The sequence below is a fragment of the Uranotaenia lowii genome, chromosome 2 (genome assembly GCF_029784155.1).
Source record: "Uranotaenia lowii strain MFRU-FL chromosome 2, ASM2978415v1, whole genome shotgun sequence".
Classification (NCBI taxonomy): Eukaryota; Metazoa; Arthropoda; class Insecta; order Diptera; family Culicidae; genus Uranotaenia; species Uranotaenia lowii.
This window is the reverse complement of record NC_073692.1, coordinates 62,654,939-62,679,714: the sequence shown is the minus strand read 5'-3', so window position 1 is coordinate 62,679,714 and position 24,776 is coordinate 62,654,939. Positions and strand designations below refer to the sequence as shown.

At 34.3% G+C, this 24,776-nt stretch overlaps 1 protein-coding gene and 1 long non-coding RNA gene across 4 annotated transcripts in view; both read right to left on the bottom strand.

Annotated features, from left to right (window-relative positions):
• The window catches only part of LOC129745121 (short-chain dehydrogenase/reductase family 16C member 6), an 81,577-nt gene extending 57,057 nt beyond the window's left edge, over positions 1-24,520 (bottom strand). For all 3 annotated transcript variants that reach the window (XM_055737972.1, XM_055737969.1, XM_055737970.1), the window contains exon 1: positions 23,890-24,520. In XM_055737972.1, the coding sequence (XP_055593947.1) occupies positions 23,890-24,045 (156 nt within the window). In that variant the 5' untranslated portion in view covers positions 24,046-24,520. The remainder of the gene's footprint in view (positions 1-23,889) is intronic.
• On the bottom strand, positions 2,872-3,672 carry LOC129745122 (uncharacterized). Its single transcript, XR_008737080.1, has 3 exons — positions 3,431-3,672; positions 3,242-3,334; positions 2,872-3,170 (listed from the first exon to the last, which is right to left on the bottom strand). It is a non-coding gene; the product is annotated as an uncharacterized LOC129745122 (long non-coding RNA).
• Positions 24,521-24,776: the final 256 nt, after the last annotated feature.

Genomic DNA, 24,776 nt, shown 5'->3' with positions numbered 1-24,776 from the left:
TGCGTGATAAAATCTTGCGAATTATCAAGAGAACAAGAATCTCTCGCATCGTTCCATCGATAAAACGTTGGGAATCACGAATTCCACGGTGTCGCGAGTGATTAACCGGTTCGAAAAACGATTAACGACCGTTCGGAAGCCCAGCAGATGTGAAGGAAAAAGTATTCCGAAAAACACCAAAAATCACAACCGCGTAGTTGGGGCCTTCAACCGAAACCCGAACGCCTCCGTTCGGGATGTGGCTAAGAAGCTGCACCTAAGCCGAAGTTTTGTCCAGAAGGCCAAAACTAAGGTTGGGCTTCGAACGTTCAAGGTACAAAAGGCCCCTAATCACGACGAGAAGCTGAACAAGTTCACCAAAACCCGTGCCCGGAAGTTGTACCTCAGTTGAATGCTGCATTATTTACGACGAAACATATGTGAAGGCCGACTTCAAACAGATCCCCGGCAACCTGTTTTTCACGGCCAAGGATAAGTTCAGCGTTCCGGAGCATGTCTGCACTCAGAAGATGTCCAAATTTGCGAATAAATTCCTGGTTTAGCAAGCCATCCTTAGGTGCGGAAAGTGGAGTGCACCTTTCATGACCCAGAACACGATGAATGGACAGGTGTACATGACAGAATGCCTCCAGAAGCGGCTGCTTCCTCTCCTGAAGGCCCACAACGTCCTAAAAATCTTAAGTCAATAGTCAATACTGGACTATTATGAAGCAGTACCTTCTAAAACGACCTAAGGTAGTGAAGACGGTCGAGGAACAGTGTCGGTCACTTAAAACTCAAGTGATGAGTAGGTGAATATTGACTCGGTCACTTAAAACTGAAGTGAGAGGCAAGTGAAAAGTACATGAGCCACTTGAAATGAAGAAATTCACTGAGTTTTCATTTTTAAGTGGATCTTCTCGTGTTTTTAAGTGTGATTTTGGGTTCAGTGTAGTCATTTCTGCATTTTAAAAGCTTTTGTTGATTTTTTTCCTTTATCTTGACTGTTGCCGCAGTTTACTCAACCGGTGGATCGCAGAGCAAAAAGAGCAACAGGGCATATAGTCGTTGGTACTGGGAAAATATTTTTGGCGGAAGTAAAACGGTATTATCATCGCGGTTATATAAAAAGTAATCAGAAAGTGGGTGTAAAATATCAAATTTCTTTAATTTTCCCGAAATATAAAACGTTGTCGATAACATTCTAAAAGTGAACAGAAGTAGATGAGAGGATACTGCGTGTGAAATCAACCTCTGTGGTAACAAACATTGATACACTAGGTCACAAATCAGCAGTAGAAGGGCAAATTAATTCTCCGCGCCGCCTACTAAGTGGTTTGAAACCTATGCAGTACAATCCTCGCAATCGCATATTGGGAAGAGCTCCTATAAACAGTGGTTCTCAAGCATGATTAGATAGAGTATATCGTGAGTATAGATTTGAATCAATGTAGAAGACAAATGTTTATTGCTATAATAAGGAATTAATTTAAAAATAGAACAAAAACAACGATAAAGAACTTCTCGGGCAAACGGTGTGGTGAGGCGTCAAGTTTAAAAATCGTAGGCAAAAATAAGTACTAGCAAAATGTAAGTATTATTAGAAATGAAAACAATTGTGAACTCATTTGTAACTAAAAATATACAATTTCAGTTTGAGCTGCTATACTGCTACGAAAACCCTAGTGCTTAGTCCATTCCGATCCCCAACATTGACTCATTGCAATATGACAACACAACGATTGCATAACCTTTTTTCGGCATGTTTTGTAAATTCAATTTTGAAAAAATACTTCTAACGTGGTTTTAACTCTGAAAAACATTCTACTAGAATACATAAAATACAACACACAAAGAAATAAACTAAAGATATACGGCAAAAACCCACCAGTCAAGATTAGCTGTGAGTGTGTATGCATATCGGGGACGGCAATAGAAAACAGTTTTTAGTTTCCCATTCTCACTCCATTCCCCTCTCATTCTCATCCCTTTTACTTCAAAGACAAAGGAAGATGGATAAAAAACAGCGGCCAAACGGCAAACGGCCAATGCAGTGCGTCTTTTGGTAATCTGCGGTGGCAGAAGAACTATGACAATAAAAATTCATCGGCTAACCGATTCAGATGGTGCACTGGGTAAGATATCAGGCTGGCAAGCCGAGATGAGATGTTCCAGTGAGTTCTATTCTCACGATAACTTTTTTGGGACGAACTATCCAATAGGATGAAAATCCCATGAAATGTTTTTCTTGTTTCGCTTGAATGTCAATTGCTTCATTTAGCTTGGGAGCTCGAGTTTATATGCCATTAATGCTTTTCCAATCATATCATCTTTGGCACAGTACGCTAAGATTTGCTTAATAGGCATTGGATTTTTGCACAATTTAGTGAAATTTAATGAAAAATGGTTTCAAATTAATAGTGTTTTAGATTACAAATTACTTAGATGCCATAGCGATGAAATTGATTGCACTATTTTTAATAATATGTTTAAACATTGGACTTTTTGGGAATCATATTATTTCATAGGACTTGAAAAAATTGCTGATTGGGATGTACCCAGATAATCTGATCACCACATTACGAGGCCTAATATGAATGACGATGTGCCAATTATAATGAACAATTAGAGTCAGTTGTGGTGATACGAGCATCTAAATACACGCTGGGCCACGTTGAACCATTAATGTTTGAAAAATAGCCATAATGGCAGTTTTGTGGGTTAAGTCATTTTATGAGTTTTCACTGAAAACTCATAAAATGAGATTTCACAGAGAACTTGGATAATGGTTATTTTTCAAGCATGGTCGGAAAAGCAAAAATGGGACGAAATTAGCAGGAAATATTCGTTTTAAAATATGAATGGAATGGGAACAGAATTAAAGAAATCAATCAATCAGATTTTCAACAGATTTTTTTATATTAAACATTGATTTTTGATTGCCCTCACTGGTATCTGCTTGATGCTAGTAAAAGAGTGGTCTACTGGCACTACTAAGTTGCATTAGCGGAAGAAAGTTTAGCCGGCCGGGGGAATGATTGCTTCGGCACTGCTATCACAGTTACGGATGATGCGGTGCTGCCTTTCCTGCGATGTTCAGTTTCCCGCTCTTCTGTGATTCTAGTGCCGGTGATTCCCAGCATATTTTCGGAACCTTCTGATGCAGCAAACGTAGAGAGTTTCGGAACATTCTGTAATTAATTTAACATGGTTATTGATCTCGGAACAGTTGACAAAGATTTCCAAAATGGCATGTACTTACCCTAACATATGACGGCAGCTGGAGCTGTCTTCGGCGGGACTGCTGCTGCTTCCGACTCCAGATAACATAACCCATATTTGCTCCAACTTTCATCTGAAAATTTAATTTAAAAGAGAGTGACTTTGATGTTCAATCTGAAAACATTTTTTTTTAATTTAATTAACCGGTATTGTCAAGCAAAATACTTACAGTTTGTGTTATCTTTAATCTTAAATCTTTAAGGAGATTTATATAATCTAAGTCCAACGCGGAACCAGAAACAAAACAAACACTTCTGCGATTGCAAACATGGCGACTGTTTTTTCACGCATTTTTTTGTTGAATTTCAACCATAATCAAAAATTTCTTCATGAACTCGGAAAATGGTTAAAATTGAACAATTCATAACGGTTAAAAAACAGCAATTTTAGCAGTTCTACTAAAAATACCAAAAAATGTATGAAAAACAATCATTTCTGGTTAAAAAATATGAGCGTGTAGAGTTGTTTTTTTAAGTACCTTCCATGAAATCACCATCACCAGCGCACACAGTAGTGGCTTTTCTTTTCCACCTTCTCCGGATTAGTAAATTTATGCAAATCGCCTCTCATTATGTGTTTGGTGTCTCTGTTACTGTCTGGTCTGCCTGACGGTGATACCCTTCAAAGAAGCCCAGACGGATAATTGTCGCTAACAGCCGATCCCTTTACTAACGAAGGGTACGTCTGCTGAATTCAAGGTAGATTTGGCTTCAAAAAAGTTTGTTTTACCTTTTGAAGGAGTGTTGTTAATCGAAAAAAATCTCCAAGAACTCAGAAATTTTGATTCGGTTAAAATTTCGTCTGTCAAGGGATCGGCAAACACCCCTCGATTGAATTATCGTGCAAACATCCGCCCTCGGGCTTGACAAATCGATAGTGTCATACGTTTATGCAAATTTCGAGTATCGACGCCACCAGCAGCGGATAAATTTGGATCGTGGAAAGTGTCACCAGGCATTAGGGCGACAGACCGCCAGATCGACTGACTGTCTGACTGGATGGTGTTTTATTATTTTTCATTGTAATTACCTGGCAATTAAACATGTGTAGTGAAAATCAATAGATCATTTGCGCTCTCGATGTTGCTTGTTGCTTGTTGGCAATGCGAGATAAACGGCGTCGTTGTCGTGACATGTAACTGATGTTTGTGACGAAACTGGCTTGTCTACTGCAAGAATATCAAGCGATGAGATATCAAACTTTGCTGAACGTAATCAAGGAGCGGACTTAATCGCCTAGCTCAGCCTTGAGAGCCGGGAGATATCATCGATGTAATCTATCATTCTATTCTTATGCAAAAACCGCACATTTTTCTTATGTTTCGAGAAGGAAACAATACGGAATCCAATAATCGTAATCGCTGCCATCAGCCGGCATTGACATCATGGATCATTGGGCACACCACAACGGCAGAACTGTCTGATGGGACCAAATAAACAATTTACTCGAAACCGATCAACCGGCACGGTAATCGTTAGCTCAGGTGTGCTCCCGCAAATATATACCTACATCATAAATACATAGTTTATGAACTGATAGTTTAAGTAATACCTATTTGTATGAATCTATACCCATAAAAGAGATTGGCAAAAACCCAATGCCCATTTAGCAAATCTCTGTGCCGAAAATGCTCAAAAAAGTGTACTGTCCCATAAATGATATACATATTTAAAAACACTACTGGCATGAAGATTTGAGCTCCCAAGCAAAATGATGCAAGGCCACTAAATACAAGCGAAAAAAAAAACATCCCAGAAATTCACAAAAAAAAAAATACTGTGAGAATCAAACTCACTGTAACATCTCTTCTCGGCTTGCCAGTGCGAAATCTTAAAAAGTGAGTCGGTTAGTAAACGAAAATTTATTGTCATAGACCTTCTACCACCGCCGATTAACAAAAAAAAAAAAAAAAAAAAACAATTGGCCGTTTGCCGTTTAGCCAGTGTATTTTATCCATTCTCATTTGTCTTTGTAGGGAAAGGGATGAGAATAAGAGGGGAATGGGGTGAGAATGGGAAACTAGAGACTGTTTTCTATTGCCGTCTGGTTCACATGCACACGCACAGCTCATCTTGACTGGTGGTTTTTTATCGTCACGTCGGTTGGAAATAAAGAATGGTTTTTTTAATGCCGGTTCCCATACACACCCAGCGCTTGGTCGACAATATCCTTGCTGACTTGAATATACACAGTAAACGAAAATTACCGAGTTCGGTAATTTTTTTACCGAAATCCTAACATGTGTAAATCGTTAAACTGGTCGGTAATTTTTTCGGTAAAAAATAAACGAACATCGGTAAATCGTTTCTCCATTTACCGATGTTCGTTTATTTTTTACCGAAAAAATTACCGAACAGTTTAACGATTTACACATGTTAGGATTTCGGTAAAAAAATTACCGAACTCGGTAATTTTCGTTTACTGTGTAGGATATGTTTAATTTGGCTTCTTTCCAACCTTTGCAATGTTGCTGCGCTGAGAGAAAAATGGCAGTTATTAGAAAGCTTGTTCGGCATAGTATTTTATACCGATAATTCCACCTCCAAGGAAGTCCATAATTGGAGTAGAGTCTGATTTGTGATTTAAAACCCAAACGAGTTTTGCGGGTCTATATGACCCTAACCGGCTAATTGTCCTTTTTTGCTGGGGGATTTTGGGAACCACATTCAAAAATCTGAAAACAAATAAGGTTGGTAGAGCCTCGCATTTTAGAAACAGTCAGTAAATTTGTTACCGTTGCGAAATTCAACTCGGTAAAGTTTTCCCAAAGTAAATCGTTCTTCGTTTATTTGCTCAAATTATTTGTTTATTGTTCATTATAAGTTAATTATTTAATATATTATTTCGTCAGAGCAAGGTAGGATTAGTTAAAATAAAATACAGGACTCACAAGAACACAACATGTTAACACAGGTACACTGAAACAAATACACAAATTGCGGTACTAGAACGAGATAACTGAGAACGCACAAATTTAAAAAGCGAATTTGTCCAGTCGCTAAAAATCTGGTATAAAGACCTTTCGGAAAATAAGCTACCAAAAATACTAAAAAAAAGGGTTCTTTCCGCTTGATCCGCAGGCCCGTAAAGATCGAGGATCACAACGCCTCAATCGAGTGTAACAAGAAAAGTTACCAAAGTAGTGATATACTAAGCCGTTTTAAAGTGTATCAGTTGTTACAAAAAATAGCGGAAAATATAAAAGTGACCGATACGATAAGCGAATTAGGTAAAAGCGCGATATTGAACAACCCTCGCAAAAAAGGTAGCCCTCTAAGGAAACATGTGCTTTGCTTTATCCACCAGGACCCAAAAGTTCATAGCATAAGTCTTATGCCATCCAGGACTAGTTCGCTTCGACCAAGTTCCAATCTGGTACCACGCGTCTGCTCTTCGGACCAGATTGGTTAGCCAAGATTCGCCCGGGTAGAAGGACCTCCCAATAGGAGTTCACTGGTTGGTAGGCTGAACGGAGCCCTTTCTCCGTTCCGGCCTGAGGAGTTGATGAGGGATTGGCATCGTGATCGCCAATTCTCGTCGACTGCCTAGCCACAACAAATCCACATCCTAGAGCGTTCCGAGGAGCAGCATCAGTAGCAGCAAAGGCCGGCCCAACGAATACACACCACACACAACACACAGGTATTCTAATAAAAAAACATAAAATCTAAATTTTACAGCGGTAGTGTGTTTAACTATATCCGACGGGTCCTTGATCAGCAATTTTGTGAAAGCCGACCTTGAGGAGCTCCGTTCCTGCTCAAGATCGAGCTAGCCAGAAAAGAAGGCCTTGTGTGCCCACCCTCCACTGAGTCTCCAGAGGAACGACCAGGGACTCGAGGGTTTAGGTTTGGTCCCCTATGGTCCAGACAGTAATAAATTTCATGTGTCTAGTTTCGAGCGTTCGTTAGATATCGCATCGATAAGGTACGCAGTAATATCTGAAGACATCACAAAAAAGTCTTTGAGCTTGATTAACTACTCACATCCACCTGAATCATTGAACCCGAAATGCTCTGTTATTTTTTTACAAAATGGAATTCATTGAAATGGGTTTTCCTGATTCTGATTGTTATTTGATGATATGAACTTTGTTAATTGTTTTTTTTTTAAATAAATGCATTTCGAGCACCATGATCACAGGCGTGGCTCAGTAGAAAGAATTCCATATCGCCAATAGTTGCTACTCCGTGATTGACCGAGGCTATCAATTTTGCGCAAAGGTCAAAAGAATGATGCTTGGGATTAGCGACTCACTCTCAATGCACAAAACTTATACTCTCTCTTTAACCATCAATAACGGCGCCGGCCACGTCCTAGTAGTCAATTGATAGGTAGGAAAAATATAGAAAGGGATGAAAGAATCAAATTTGTGCTTTAGGACCGAGGTCACCTCTGCATCCTAGCAAAAAAATTGTTTCTGAAGTGTGGGATGAAGGATATGATCAGGAAACAATTTTGACAAGTGCGATGTAGTATATTTATTACCTGCTCAAACTGAAAGCCTAATTTGTTGTCATTATTTTGAATTTTTTTTTCATTTTCTAACACGGCTCTTTTTTAAAGTAAAATATCGAACAAAAAATTTTGCTAAGATTTCCTAGAACTATCTCGTATTTCTCAACCATATATACAAGGGCAATTAAAAAAAAAGTATGTCTTATTGTCAAGAATCAATTTTTCAAACTTTGAACACTAGGAAACAAAAATTTAAAACATTTATTTTTTCAATTATTTTTCAACACATTATTTAACATATTTTATTTCTTGATTGTTTCTGAGCTATCTAATTTATATATTTTTCCATATTTGAGAGCTTTCTAGTCTAATTTATGTTTCAAGTACTGTTATAATTCAAAATAATTAAACTTTTTGCTATGTAAAACTGTTGGAATTTCATTGGACTTTGATTGAAACTCTATTAACGATAAAGCATTAGAAGCACTAATCCTGAAATTATGTAATTTACTTATTTACTAAAACACGTGTCATATAATAGCCAAGTTTTCACTTGTAATAGATTTCAGATATGAAAAATTTTCTAAACATTTGTTCTGTTATGATTATGGTAGCATTGAACTTCTGTCTTGGTAAGAGTAATGTGACAAAATTTCTGTAATTTAATCGGATTACTTCTGTAACATTTTGGTGCAAGTAGTTGTTTCTAAAGTCTCTACTACTTCTACTTCTGTTTTTCTACTAATTTTTGAAAGGCTCCTCAGCCGAAATAGATAAAAAATTCCATATAAAACGATTTTATACAAAGAACAATTTCAGCTTTTCTATTTTTGTCTTTGACAAACTTCGCTAACCCGCCTAAAACCGAGCAATATGGAAAGCTTATTTAAGTGGCTTTGAAATTCACAATCAATTTTAAACGTTAAAACAGATCCACTAAACGACAAAGAGACCGTAGCTTCCTGCCGATTGTTTTATAATGGTTCATCGGTTCCGGAAAGTGCTTCTTGGGTTTCTCCACTGTGACGCAACGAACTTGGTCCCAGTCCTTAGTTCGATTATGGAAATGAGGTTCTCCAGCCTAGTCCTCCAGGCAAGCATTCTTATTTTTCAAGAACTTTATGTTTGAGTGATAATATTTGACCCAAACACAGACGCCACGTGAACTATCGCTTATTCCCGCCCGCAAGTACCTCGGCCATTTCTTTAGTTTCAGTACCAGACGCAGCGACGTTTGCTTTATGGATAGCCCGGAGCCCTTCGACTAAGTGACGCTGTTTCCTGCCTGCGTCTTCAGTAGTTCTGGCCCTGAGTTCTTTGGTGGCGGGGGGGGTTCTCCAGACCGCTCTCACAGGCAAGTACCCTGTTATGATGAGAACATCTTCCTCGTGTATCCAGTTTCCGATTCTTCACAGGTCAAACCCGCAAAATCATCTAGACGCCCGCTACATCTTCTGGACTGGTGAAGGGGTTTTCTGTACTTATGCGGAAACTGTACTTATGCGTTTTGTTCCCAGATCCTTTGCGCTCCTATTTCTCAGCTCCTTCCAACATCTTCCTGAGCTCTTTGAGCACCGCGACTCTTCGCCAGATCAACAGCTTTGAAAACGAAAACGGCCGTATGCCGTATGGTCTCACTCGATGTCACTAGAATAAACGCTCCCATGGAGAAAACCACTCCCTTCTACCAGGACTTCAAAAACTTAGACTACGAAGCTATCTTCCTCGTCCTGGATTCTATACAATGGGAGAACGAGCTCCATATATTTAATCCCGATGCAGCCGCAGCGACTTTGACGTAGAATTACGTCTTACGGCAACACTTTAGGGGGCAAAATGCATTTCGCGAACGGATCTCGTGTCACGAAAAACGCCTCTTTAACGGACATCTTTTCCGAACATCATTTTCAGGCGGCTATGTGTTGGTACACCAATACTAATTCAGCGCAAGCACGGATGGCACGGAAATCTTTCTCACAAAGCCTAAAATTTCATTCGCGTTCTGCGTACCATGCAAAATAGTTAACCGGAGGAAAGGCTTCGCGCAGGCAGCTGGCGACCAAGGCTGCCCGAAAGATTGCTCTAGCCACCGCACAGTGGTCCAAAAGGGTCTGAAATGGAACTTTTTTCCTGGTGCTTTTGTCTTTCATTTTAGCTATTAGATGTCTTCAGAACATTTACTAGTAAGATTGTTTCCCATAACGTGAAAGTATCAAAAATTAGTCACAGCCTACTACGATAAAATTAAAAACACTAACTTTTTTGTTTGAAGAGATAGAGGCCAAGTTTGTTCTACAAAGTTGTAGATATCATCAATTATTCCAACAAAGTTTCATATTTTGATGATATCTACAACTTTGTAGAGCAAACTTGGTCTCTATCTCTTCAAACAAAAAAGTTAGTGTTTTTATTTTTATCGTAGTAGGCTGTGACTAATTTTTGATACTTTCACGTTATGGGAAACAATCTTACTAGTAAATGTTCTGAAGACATCTAATAGCTAAAATGAAAGACAAAGTCACCAGGAAAAAAGTTCCATTTCAGGCCCTTTTGGACCACTGTGCACCGGAGGAGTGAAGAAACCGCATCGTTTGCGGCTGGAATCGTTGCCTTTCGTGAGATTCGGCGTTAAAAGCAGCTGAACCGCAAGCTACCTTTCCAGCGTCTAGTTTGTGAGATCGCCTAGAACTTCAAAACGGATCTGCAATTCCACAGCTCGACTGTCATGGCACTGCAGGAACGAAGCCTACTCGGTCGGGACTGTACGAATACACCAATCTGTGTGCCTTCCACGTCAAGCGGGGGACTATCATGCCGAAGTATATCCAGCTGGTTCGTCGTATTCATGGAAATTTCTTCTCTTGCTCTTGCTTCATTCAATTAAACGGCCTTTTTTAGAGCCGAAAAATCCCTTTCCACTTTTATTGGCTACTTCACACGATAAACTCTCGCCTGTGAATTTATTTCTATCACAAATTGTCGCTTTTAAAACTATCTTTTGAAAAATTTGATTTTAAAATCGCGAAGTGAAATGAATTATTGGCGCACTCCGCCATATTGAAAGACGAACTTAGTGATCCCCTCAACTTGTTTCTTTGCTTAAACGTTTCCTGTCAATGTAACGATCACGCCAGAATATCTTCAACTTTACACATATCTTACGTTCGACTCCAATGACATTGTTTCTTCAAAATTTTATATTTTTAGATTCGATTATTTTTGATTCTATTACCTGAAGACATTAAACCTTTCTCAAGTATTTGAAACATGAGATACATCAATTCTATGAAAATTAGACTTTTTGAACTTCTTCCAATTCAAATGGCAATATCTCCCATACGACCAATCGCTATGCTTTATAGAATGGTCACAGAGAGATCCTTGAAAACTAAAACTAAAACTTCTCCAGTTTTCAGAGATTCTCTGAATAGGAATCAATAACTACTCGAGGAAAAAATTTCAATTCCTGGACAGAAAACCTCGATTTCTTTTGAATTTTTACGATGCATGGAAAAAGAATGCAATCAATTTCCGTTGAAGGTCAAAATGACAAGAAAATTTGGATGATTAAAAATTAAAATCATCATTGCTTATTTTTAATAAACTCTCAGTGAATTTTCAACAAAGTATGTTTCGTCGTTTATGACATATTACAGTTTGAATGAAAAATTGTCGAAAAGTCTAATTTTAGTTGAATTACTGTACGTCAACTGCCAAAAATTTTGAACCCTAAAACTTGCTTTTAGCTGATTTTTTTTTGCAACAACAAAACAAAATGACAACAACAAAATGTTAGAACAACAAAGCGTCAATTTCCGAGAAAAAACCTTTTCGCAAGAACTTTTATCTTTCTTAAACTAACTCGAATAAATTAGCTAAACCATTCAATCTAATGCGCATTTCACACATCAACGTGGCGTTGTTTTGTTTTGATATCCTTGGCCAGGGTTCCCACATGAATAAGAATACAAATTTTGTCAAAATGCATGATTCTGCCTCTTCTCAAATCTCTTACTATTCAGTCTCATTACGTAGAAAAACATATATCTAGGTAGTTCTTTTGAAATTGTTGATGTTCTTTAAATATGTGCGGTTTCTGTGCAAATTTGTGCAAAGTAATTTGTGAAATGGCAGCCCAGTCCGTTGGAGAGTGTGTGTTTTTTTTTTTTTTTTTTTTTTTTTTTTTTTTTTTTTTTTTTTTTTTTTTTTTTTTTTTATAATTAAAAACATAATTTATTTACCATGAGACATCAGTTTTACATTACATTTCATAATAACTTTTTTAAACTCCACTCTTATTTAAGCTAAACTATTTATTGTAAACACTCTGTGATTTTTATGTTCTTCATTTACTTTTTGAGCGGTCGGGTAACTCATTTCTAACTCGACCACTTTGGCTTTGTTGCTTCGTCTCAATTTTCCGATGTTTGCTTTTGCTCCTTGTCCTTTGCTCCTGTAACGCTAATAACGATGGGGCATCTGGAATATAGATTGGGGATCCATGTTCAGAATCGTTTGATGAGTGACCACCGGCGTCTTTTTTTGGTTTTCTTCCACGTTTCGGAACTCTTTTCCATTGCTGCTCTGATGGGTTCTCATGTTCTGTACTCGGAACCTTATCTCTTGGGCACTCCTGAGTACTCAGTTGATAAGATGCTTTTTCTGATGGCGTCGTTTCCTTTCGATGATGCGATTGCATGTCGGATACTCTACACGAACTATTAGTAGTGCTACTAGTAGCGAGAGTTGTCATCGAAGTTTTCAAAGGCCGAACGTTCGTAGACTCTGGGAGAGGCGCCTTTACAACTTGGGTTCCGGTCACGACGCTACTAAACAAACGGCTTTGAACAGATACATGTGGTGCCTTGGCGTTACGCCTTGGGCAGTTAGCCTTCACATGGTCCGTACTGCGGCACAAAAACACCTATTTATCATTCCATCGTGATACAGGCGGGCCATAAAATGGCCTATGCGCAGTTGAGGAGGAATTTCCTTATCAATTTCTATGTACACGCCTCTAACCGTAGAAAAAACTGGAAACCCGGTACTGGGATGGTATTTCTCACGCACCTGCTGCCTAATATTTCCAAACAGGGACAAAGAGTTGAATATGTCCCTGTCTTCGAGTTCAGGAGGAAGGTTGAAAATCCTCACATACCTCAAATTAATTCCACCTTCAGTCATAGTTATATCTGCAGTGGATCCGTCGGTATACAAGAATTTTAGCTTTGTTTGCATGTTCTCTTTGTATTTCTTGGTCAACACTTCGTTGTTGAACTTAACTAATATTGACCGCGATTCCTTTTCCTTATGGACGGAGTACACATCTTCAGGCTTCAAACATATTTCTCGGCAAAACTGAAACATTTCAGCTTCCGAAGGTTCCTTCGATTCCCTTTCAAACGAAAAACGAATCGTGTTAACACGAATTTTACATTCCGTCATTTTTAACACGTGGTCACTATCTCTAACCTCAAAACACACCTTTTTCACAATGTTGGTGAGGTCATAACGATTTTCGATTTGCACCGCACTTCTTAAGAGAGCTTGTAAGGAACCAACCGTTCGGCTTGACGTCTCGTAGTAAACTGTTGGAGAGTGTGTTGGTATGAAATACATTTGCAGGGTGGATTCAATTTGTAAGGTCTAATATTGTGCTGCCTGCAATTGTTTAGCCAAGCAATGATACCTAGATTCAATAAAGCTACCTTTTGACCTGCTTAGATGGCGAGACGATTTTATTGCGACTTAGATCTCATCCGAACTTTGCAGTTATCCTGCGCGGTTAATCCGTTCGAAGTAAATCATATCATTTGTATGAACTGCAACCGCAAAATTTTACATCCATCCCTCAAGAGGGTGGAGTAGTTTGAGATAAATTAGGTAGAATTGAATGAAAGGTACCTATAATATTTAGCTGCCTGCAGATGCATTAGCCGAGCAATGGTTGACCTATCCTGCGCGGTTGTACCGTTTGAAGTAAGCTTATGCCAATTGCATGAACCGCAAACGCAAGATTTTAATTTATCCCCAAAGAGGGTGGTATAAATTGAGACAACTTCGGTCTCTTTGTAAGACGGAAGTAAGGACATGGTACGACAATGAGGGAACTTGAGTGTGAAAAATAAATGATTAATTGGCTCAAAAGTACGTAGTGGATTGATCTATTCCCTGCATAGTTTCATACCACAATAGTAGAAATATAGTTCAATGAATGAATGTCAGTTTTCAACCAACAGGGAAGGCAATTCTATTGAAGTAACGAAAAAAGCTTCCTTAAGCCGTTGTCTTAGGGGCCTTTTACCCTAGTATACACATATGTTAGGTTGATAGGAAAAAAGATCCAATATTTTATCGAACCGACTCATCTACTACTGACAAATCACGTTTTTGGGGATGCATTGCTGCGATCAGAGGGGTTCAACAAACTTTAAATGCCGATAATATTTTTTGTCCATTTCATTGTTTATGCATGTGATTAGCTCCAAACTGGATAGCCGGTTGTTTTTTGCTGGAATTTTCGTAGTTGGAATATTAGGCAGGCTCAAAATAATGTTTTGGCTGACGTCGACTAATAAAGCATGCCAAAAGGCGATATAACATGCGATGCAAGCCCACACTGAGAAAACTCTTGTAATGCTAGATAAACAAAATGAACGGCCCTAATGTAAAGCACACATACGAACCATCCTAGGAAGTGTGAAATCAGGTGGATTTCGGCGACGAAGACCGGACCCAGTGACCCACATTTGACAGTGCCTTTTCTTGGCTGAGGTTAAGTCAAACAAGCTCACTTATGTTGAGCAAACAAAGCATCGGACGTCCAAGAAAACGACCCGGTGCGCATGAGACGAATGATGTTTGGCGGGACCGTAACATGTAAATGATGAAGATGAGCCTTTTGAACTCGAGCTAGCGCGTTACATCATGGAAGTCGGCGATAGAAACTTCTTTTGGTGACTTATTTGAGCAAGCCATTTGCATACCGGGCGACATTCAGGCCCGAAACTGATGATGAAAGGGTTTATTTCTGATGGCAAGGAACTAAAACCTTTTCAAAATGCTTTCAAATGTCTCGATGAAAACAGTGTTGAACTGCTGGATTATGTTCAGAACATTAAATAAATTGACAAAATTAAAAAAAAAATGGAAAAATTGTCAAAATTGTCAAAATTGTAAAAACTGTTAAAATTGTCAAAATTGTCAAAATTGTCAAAATTGTCAAAATTGTCAAAACTGTCAAAATTGTCAAAATTGTCAAAATTGTCAAAATTGTCAAAATTGTCAAAATTGTCAAAATTGTCAAAATTGTCAAAATTGTCAAAATTGTCAAAATTGTCAAAATTGTCAAAATTGTCAAAATTGTCAAAATTGTCAAAATTGTCAAAATTGTCAAAATTGTCAAAATTGTCAAAATTGTCAAAATTGTCAAAATTGTCAAAATTGTCAAAATTGTCAAAATTGTCAAAATTGTCAAAATTGTCAAAATTGTCAAAATTGTCAAAATTGTCAAAATTGTCAAAATTGTCAAAATTGTCAAAATTGTCAAAATTGTCAAAATTGTCAAAATTGTCAAAATTGTCAAAATTGTCGAAATTGTCGAAATTGTCAAAATTGTCAAAATTGTCAAAATTGTCAAAATTGTCAAAATTGTCAAAATTGTCAAAATTGTCAAAATTGTCAAAATTGTCAAATTGTCAAAATTGTCAAAATTGTCAAAATTGTCAAAATTGTCAGAATTGTCAAAATTGTCAAAATTGTCAAAATTGTCAAAATTGTCAAAATTGTCAGAATTGTCAAAATTGTCAAAATTGTCAAAATTGTCAAAATTGTCAAAATTGTCTTCTTCTTCTTCTTCTTCTTCTTTTTCTAGTCGCCGATGCTATTTTTAGCACGACTCGGAACTGCTTTATCGGCAAAGCTCCTATTAATGGTCCAGTTACTGAGACTATATTGATCAGCGGTATTCGATTTATACTCCGGAGAGTTTACAATTTTTCTTTTATACTCCTTAGAGTTTACAATTTCTTGGTTCTTGTTTCTGTGTGTATTAGGTACAATACATGTTTTGTGTTCATTTTTATGTCCGTAGTCTCACAAAATTTCCTTAACCTAAGTTGGGGGGCAGTGGGAATCGAAGTCAAAATTGTCAAAATTGTCAAAATTGTCAAAATTGTAAAAACTGTCAAAATTGTCAAAGTTGTCAAAATAGTCGAAATTGTCAAAATTGTCAAAACTGTCAAAATTGTCAAATTTGTCAAATTAGCAAAAATGGCAAAATTGTCTAATTGTCAAAATTGTCAAAATTGTGTGTGTTTTATTGATAAAGACAAAAGTAGACTACAGCTATTTCGATTGACTTCGATCGTCTATTCGCCAAAGCTTGTTGAATTCAACAGAATTGATTCAAAATACTTACGTGCCAAAAGCGACGCAAATGGTTGAAGGAAATCATCAACTAGCTTTCGCCTTTTCAGGTAAGAAGAAACAATAAAAACTTCCCAACGTGCAACCGCAAGGGGTGCAATGAGCTGATCTCAATTTTTGCGGGAGGCAAAATTGCACAACAGTTGCGTTGATTTGGTTATTTTATGAATCAGGGGCTTTTTTCTTGCTGGAGGTGAACCAGTGAATTAGTAATATAATCAAAAGACTGCATTTGTGCATAAGCGACGAACCCGATTTTGGAGCAGTGCAAATTTTTGCTTAGCGCATTTCTCCCATTTTGAAACGCGAATTTGGTCTCTGAATTCAAATTGTAGAAAAATAATGTTTTTGCGTCGTAAACCTTTGGGCAATTTTCATGCTAACTTGGCTAAGTTTTGAGCTCAGCTTGATGAGGATTACCTAACCTAATGTTGTCGCAAAGTCACGGCGGATTTTATCTTTCCTCTGAAGTAACTTTAAGCTAGCCCAAAGACAGTCTCCCTCTGCCCAAATAAAAGTCATTCATTGTGGTGGCTTTACTGGGCTGTGACTGTAACAAAATTTGAGTCCATCGACCATTGGGTGCTTAAATTAGCAACAAAACACGGTTGTACCTTCAGCGAGTTTACCTTAACTTGAAATCAACTAGAGGCCGGCCAAGCGAAAATAAAAGGTGGAGTTTTTTTTCTAGTACTTTTTCCTCCACATGACAATGTTTTTCTCTCTCCTCGTTTCTTCATCAATGGCCGGCGTTGAATTTCTTCGTTTCCTGTTACTGTTCATTATGGTCGGTGTTTCTTTGCTCCACTGGTTTTACCTTGACGGAAAATGCAGCACATAAAAGGCAACTAACAGCTACTAGGGTAAAGTTCCAAGAAGTGGTTCGGTTGTAGTCGATAATTATCGCGATGAGTGCCATACTGTACATTTGGTGATCGACTGATTGGGGCACAACACGGAATGTTTTTTCCACTTTAACACCGGCTGAATCAGTGGTAAACATCTAAGAAACGGATTTGCTTTCACAGACAAATCGTCTGAAGTTCATTGAGAAAAATTTTTGGAAAAAAACTGCACCATCATGTACCATAAATATCTTAAATACCTACCCAAAAGTTTTTGATTCATCCCTAAGAAGACTAATATCGATTAATTTACCCTAAATGTAAAATGCACTAACATTTGAAGGCAACCTGTGTTCGTTGCTGGGTATCATTTTGCATTTAAGCAGCTTAGTACAAGGGGGAAAAGTTCAGACAAATAGAAGATTAACTGTGATGTAACAAAAACAGTAAACAGGAGAAGTCATTGAACCTACCCACTCAACACTTAATGTGTGTGTTTACACTTTTTAACTGATTAAAATTCAAAATTCATAGATCTAATCTGATTTTGAATAAGAATTATGATCAGTTTCGTACATTTAGTTTTTGTTTATGATTTCTATTTCTTAATTCATTATAAATCATAAACTGTCAAAAATATTAAATTGAATTTTGCAGAGGCCATCTGGCCTGGCTCTAATTCACTTCAAGTGCTTCAATACCGGCCGAAACTGAATATATTAAAGTCCCTGTAAACAATGAAAGTTATGATGACCTTTGGCGAACAAACACGTCATAACAAGCTGGTGTTATCTAGATTTGCAAACTATGCCAACGATGTTCATTACAAATGAGCCGTCAGTTGAAACAAAATGAATTAAAACTAATTTAAATTTTTAAATTTATCAAGACTAGTGTCCTTCTAAAACTTCCAATAAAATTCGCTCAGAGATACAACTCGGACAATGTCTACAGATTTTTCAATCACAACAATATTTGACTAATACGAAGGAAAATCTTGTCATCAGTTAACGCAATCTAAGGCAAAAGTAAGCAGATTAAAACTAATGCCACCCGGTTGTTTGTTGATTGATTTGAATTGGCGAGATTCCAAATTTGCACAAATATAATTTCCATGCAAATTACATGTCTCGAGGCCAAAAGTTGTGTTTGAAGTGGTCAAAACAAAAAAAATTTTCAAAATAGCCAATGGCTAATAAGTTTAGATCGTCAATTTTAAAATTATTAATTTGTATAAATTAAAAAGTGTCAGAATTGTAAAGATTGTAAAAAATGACAAAAATGTCCTAATAGAAACATAAAAAAATGTCAAAATATCTAAAATTTCAAAATGTCAAAATGTAGAAAAATGTCGAAAATTGTCTAAATTGACGAAATTTTTACAAATGCCAAAATCACAAGAATGACAAAACTGACAAAACACTTAGAAATGTCAAAACTGTCAAAAATGTCAAAAATGTCAAAAATGTCAAAAATGTCAAAAATGTCAAAAATGTCAAAAATGTCAAAAATGTCAAAAATGTCAAAAATGTCAAAAATGTCAAAAATGTCAAAAATGTCAAAAATGTCAAAAATGTCAAAAATGTCAAAAATGTCAAAAATGTCAAAAATGTCAAAAATGTCAAAAATGTCAAAAATGTCAAAAATGTCAAAAATGTCAAAAATGTCAAAAATGTCAAAAATGTCAAAAATGTCAAAAATGTCAAAAATGTCAAAAATGTCAAAAATGTCAAAAATGTCAAAAATGTCAAAAATGTCAAAAATGTCAAAAATGTCAAAAATGTCAAAAATGTCAAAACTGTCAAAAATGTCAAAAATGTCAAAAATGTCAAAAATGTCAAAAATGTCAAAAATGTCAAAAATGTCAAAAATGTCAAAAATGTCAAAAATGTCAAAAATGTCAAAAATGTCAAAAATGTCAAAAATTTCAATCGAAAATGTCAATCGAAAATGTCAAAAATGTCAAAAATGTCAAAAATGTCAAAAATGTCAAAAATGTCAAAAATGTCAAAAATGTCAAAACTGTCAAAAATGTCACAAATGTCAAAAATGTCAAAAATGTCAAAAATGTGAAAAAAAAAGTCAAAAATGACAAAAATGAAAAAAATGACAAAAATAAAATAATGACAAAAATGACAAAAATGACAAAAATGACAAAAATGACAAAAATGACAAAAATGACAAAAATGACAAAAATGACAAAAATGACAAAAATGACAAAAATGACAAAAATGACAAAAATGACAAAAATGACAAAAATGACAAAAATGACAAAAATGACAAAAATGACAAAAATGACAAAAATGACAAAAATGACAAAAATGACAAAAATGACAAAAATGACAAAAATGACAAAAATGACAAAAATGACAAAAATGACAAAAATGACAAAAATGACAAAAATGACAAAAATGACAAAAATGACAAAAATGACAAAAATGACAAAAATGACAAAAATGACAAAAATGACAAAAATGACAAAAATGACAAAAATGACAAAAATGACAAAAATGACAAAAATGACAAAAATGACAAAAATGACAAAAATGACAAAAATGACAAAAATGACAAAAATGACAAAAATGACAAAAATGACAAAAATGACAAAAATGACAAAAATGACAAAAATGACAAAAATGACAAAAATGACAAAAATGACAAAAATGACAAAAATGACAAAAATGACAAAAATGACAAAAATGACAAAAATGACAAAAATGACAAAAATGACAAAAATGACAAAAATGACAAAAATGACAAAAATGACAAAAATGACAAAAATGACAAAAATGTCAAAACTGTCAAAAATGTCACAAATGTCAAAAATGTCAAAAATGTCAAAAATGTCAAAAAAAAAGTCAAAAATGACAAAAATGAAAAAAATGACAAAAATAAAATAATGACAAAAATGACAAAAATGACAAAAATGACAAAAATGACAAAAATGACAAAAATGACAAAAATGACAAAAATGACAAAAATGACAAAAATGACAAAAATGACAAAAATGACAAAAATGACAAAAATGACAAAAATGACAAAAATGACAAAAATGACAAAAATGACAAAAATGACAAAAATGACAAAAATGACAAAAATGACAAAAATGACAAAAATGACAAAAATGACAAAAATGACAAAAATGACAAAAATGACAAAAATGACAAAAATGACAAAAATGACAAAAATGACAAAAATGACAAAAATGACAAAAATGACAAAAATGACAAAAATGACAAAAATGACAAAAATGACAAAAATGACAAAAATGACAAAAATGACAAAAATGACAAAAATGACAAAAATGACAAAAATGACAAAAATGACAAAAATGACAAAAATGACAAAAATGACAAAAATGACAAAAATGACAAAAATGACAAAAATGACAAAAATGACAAAAATGACAAAAATGACAAAAATGACAAAAATGACAAAAATGACAAAAATGACAAAAATGACAAAAATGACAAAAATGACAAAAATGACAAAAATGACAAAAATGACAAAAATGACAAAAATGACAAAAATGACAAAAATGACAAAAATGACAAAAATGACAAAAATGACAAAAATGACAAAAATGACAAAAATGACAAAAATGACAAAAATGACAAAAATGACAAAAATGACAAAAATGACAAAAATGACAAAAATGACAAAAATGACAAAAATGACAAAAATGACAAAAATGACAAAAATGACAAAAATGACAAAAATGACAAAAATGACAAAAATGACAAAAATGACAAAAATGACAAAAATGACAAAAATGACAAAAATGACAAAAATGACAAAAATGACAAAAATGACAAAAATGACAAAAATGACAAAAATGACAAAAATGACAAAAATGACAAAAATGACAAAAATGACAAAAATGACAAAAATGACAAAAATGACAAAAATGACAAAAATGACAAAAATGACAAAAATGACAAAAATGACAAAAATGACAAAAATGACAAAAATGACAAAAATGACAAAAATGACAAAAATGACAAAAATGACAAAAATGACAAAAATGACAAAAATGACAAAAATGACAAAAATGACAAAAATGACAAAAATGACAAAAATGACAAAAATGACAAAAATGACAAAAATGACAAAAATGACAAAAATGACAAAAATGACAAAAATGACAAAAATGACAAAAATGACAAAAATGACAAAAATGACAAAAATGACAAAAATGACAAAAATGACAAAAATGACAAAAATGACAAAAATGACAAAAATGACAAAAATGACAAAAATGACAAAAATGACAAAAATGACAAAAATGACAAAAATGACAAAAATGACAAAAATGACAAAAATGACAAAAATGACAAAAATGACAAAAATGACAAAAATGACAAAAATGACAAAAATGACAAAAATGACAAAAATGACAAAAATGACAAAAATGACAAAAATGACAAAAATGACAAAAATGACAAAAATGACAAAAATGACAAAAATGACAAAAATGACAAAAATGACAAAAATGACAAAAATGACAAAAATGACAAAAATGACAAAAATGACAAAAATGACAAAAATGACAAAAATGACAAAAATGACAAAAATGACAAAAATGACAAAAATGACAAAAATGACAAAAATGACAAAAATGACAAAAATGACAAAAATGACAAAAATGACAAAAATGGCAAAAATGACAAAAATGACAAAAATGACAAAAATGACAAAAATGACAAAAATGACAAAAATGACAAAAATGACAAAAATGACAAAAATGACAAAAATGACAAAAATGACAAAAATGACAAAAATGACAAAAATGACAAAAATGGCAAAAATGACCAAAATGACAAAAATTACAAAAATGACAAAAATGACAAAAATGTCAAAAATGTCAAAAATGTCATAAATTTCAAAAATGCAAAAAAATGTAAAAAATGTAAAAAATGTCAAAACTGTCAAAAATGTCAAAAATGTCAAAAATGTCAAAAATGTCAAAAATGTCAAAAATGTCAAAAATGTCAAAAATGTCAAAAATGTCAAAAATGTCAAAAATGTCAAAAATGTCGAAAATGTCAAAAATGTCAAAAATGTCAAAAATGTCAAAAATGTCAAAAATGTCAAAAATGTCAAAAATGTCAAAAATGTCAAAAATGTCAAAAATGTCAAAAATGTCAAAAATGTCAAAAATGTCAAAAATGTCAAAAATGTCAAAAATGTCAAAAATGTCAAAAATGTCAAAAATGACAAAAATGTCAAAAATGTCAAAAATGTCAAAAATGTCAAAAATGTCAAAAATGTCAAAAATGTCAAAAATGTCAAAAATGTCAAAAATGTCAAAAATGTCAAAAATGTCAAAAATGTCAAAAATGTCAAAAATGTCAAAAATGTCAAAAATGTCAAAAATGTCAAAAATGTCAAAAATGTCAAAAATGTCAAAAATGTCAAAAATGACAAAAATAACAAAATGAAAAAATGACAAAAATGACAAAAATGACAAAAATGACAAAAATGACAAAAATGACAAAAATGACAAAAATGACAAAAATGACAAAAATGACAAAAATGACAAAAATGACAAAAATGACAAAAATGACAAAAATGACAAAAATGACAAAAATGACAAAAATGACAAAAATGACAAAAATGACAAAAATGACAAAAATGACAAAAATGACAAAAATGACAAAAATGACAAAAATGACAAAAATGACAAAAATGACAAAATGACAAAAATGACAAAAATGACAAAAATGACAAAAATGACAAAAATGACAAAAATGACAAAAATGACAAAAATGACAAAAATGACAAAAATGACAAAAATGACAAAAATGACAAAAATGACAAAAATGACAAAAATGACAAAAATGACAAAAATGACAAAAATGACAAAAATGACAAAAATGACAAAAATGACAAAAATGACAAAAATGACAAAAATGACAAAAATGACAAAAATGACAAAAATGACAAAAATGACAAAAATGACAAAAATGACAAAAATGACAAAAATGACAAAAATGACAAAAATGACAAAAATGACAAAAATGACAAAAATGACAAAAATGACAAAAATGACAAAAATGACAAAAATGACAAAAATGACAAAAATGACAAAAATGACAAAAATGACAAAAATGACAAAAATGACAAAAATGACAAAAATGACAAAAATGACAAAAATGACAAAAATGACAAAAATGACAAAAATGACAAAAATGACAAAAATGACAAAAATGACAAAAATGACAAAAATGACAAAAATGACAAAAATGACAAAAATGACAAAAATGACAAAAATGACAAAAATGTCAAAAATGACAAAATTGACAAAATTGACGAAATCGACCAAATTGTTAAAATTAACAAAATTGACAAGATCAACATAAATGACAAAATTGACACAATTGACAAAATTGACAAAATTGACAAAATTGACAAAATTGACAAAATTGACAAAATTGACAAAAATAACAAAATTGACAAAATTGACAGAATTGACAAAATTGATGTAATTTACAAAACGAAGAAAAATAACAAAATTGACAAAATTGACAAAATTGATAAAATTGACAAAATTGACAAAATTGACAAAATTGACAAAATTGACAAAATTGACAAAATTGACAAAATTGACAAAATTGACAAAATTGACAAAATTGACAAAATTGACAAAATTGACAAAATTGACAAAATTGACAAAATTGACAAAATTGACAAAATTGACAAAATTGACAAAATTGACAAAATTGACAAAATTGACAAAATTGACAAAATTGACAAAATTGACAAAATTGACAAAATTGACAAAATAGGCAAAATAGACAAAATTGATAAAATTGACATTATTAACAAAATTGACAAAATAAATAAAATTAACAAAATTGACAAAATTATTTAACTGCCAATTGACGAATGAGCTTACCTTCAGTTTTCGAAAACGATACGGAATGCAGGTTAGCAGAATAGTTTCCAGGGTGTAGTAGATCGATTTGAAGAAAAATATTATAAAATCCACCAGCAGCGACAGGAAATGATCGAACGGGTTCTCGTACAGCATATCGGTCATAGTGAGTGCCATTTTTTTAGGATTTTCAAACGAACCGGCCGCCTCCAGATACGAATTTCACTTTTTATTTACACCGTTTGGCAGCAGAAAAAAAAATTAAATTTCATTCACTTTCCTTCTCAACCCAAGAGCGTCGTCACCAAATCGTTAAACTTTTCGAGCACCCGCTCTTCGGCCTTTGGTTGACGATTTTGGGCGACTTTCTTTTTCACTCACGGCCCCAAACGTTAATCTGAGAAGCTCTTTCACAAGATGTTTATATTTTTCTCGAAGCGGTCTTGGAGAAAGAAGAATGGGAACGGTCGAAGCTGGGGTCCACCGAAAGATGAATCGCAGAAGGAAAGGAAGAAGCGCAAATAGGCAAACAGAAAGGGGTCCGAAACTGCGGCGGAAGGAAAACTTTCTTCGCGTGAGACCTCTCGACGTGAAGCTTCCGAAGTGAGAAAGCTTTCGCGCTAAGCCAATCCAGCGCGACCGATCGCTGGCAGAGGCAGAAGTGAACTGACCGTGCATCGTGCGTCGATCGTGGCCGTCGTCGATTGGCGATGATCGTGAAACTTTCATGCCGCGACGACGAAGCTCACAGCTGGGACACCGGCTTAAGGTGAAACTAGGAAATAAACATATGAAAGGTATACTTAAAATAAAGTTTTTCAACTTCAACTATAAAAATTAAAATGAAAATAAAAAAAAACAATTCAGATGTACACTTGTACACAATTCATTTTACACTGAAAATTTTA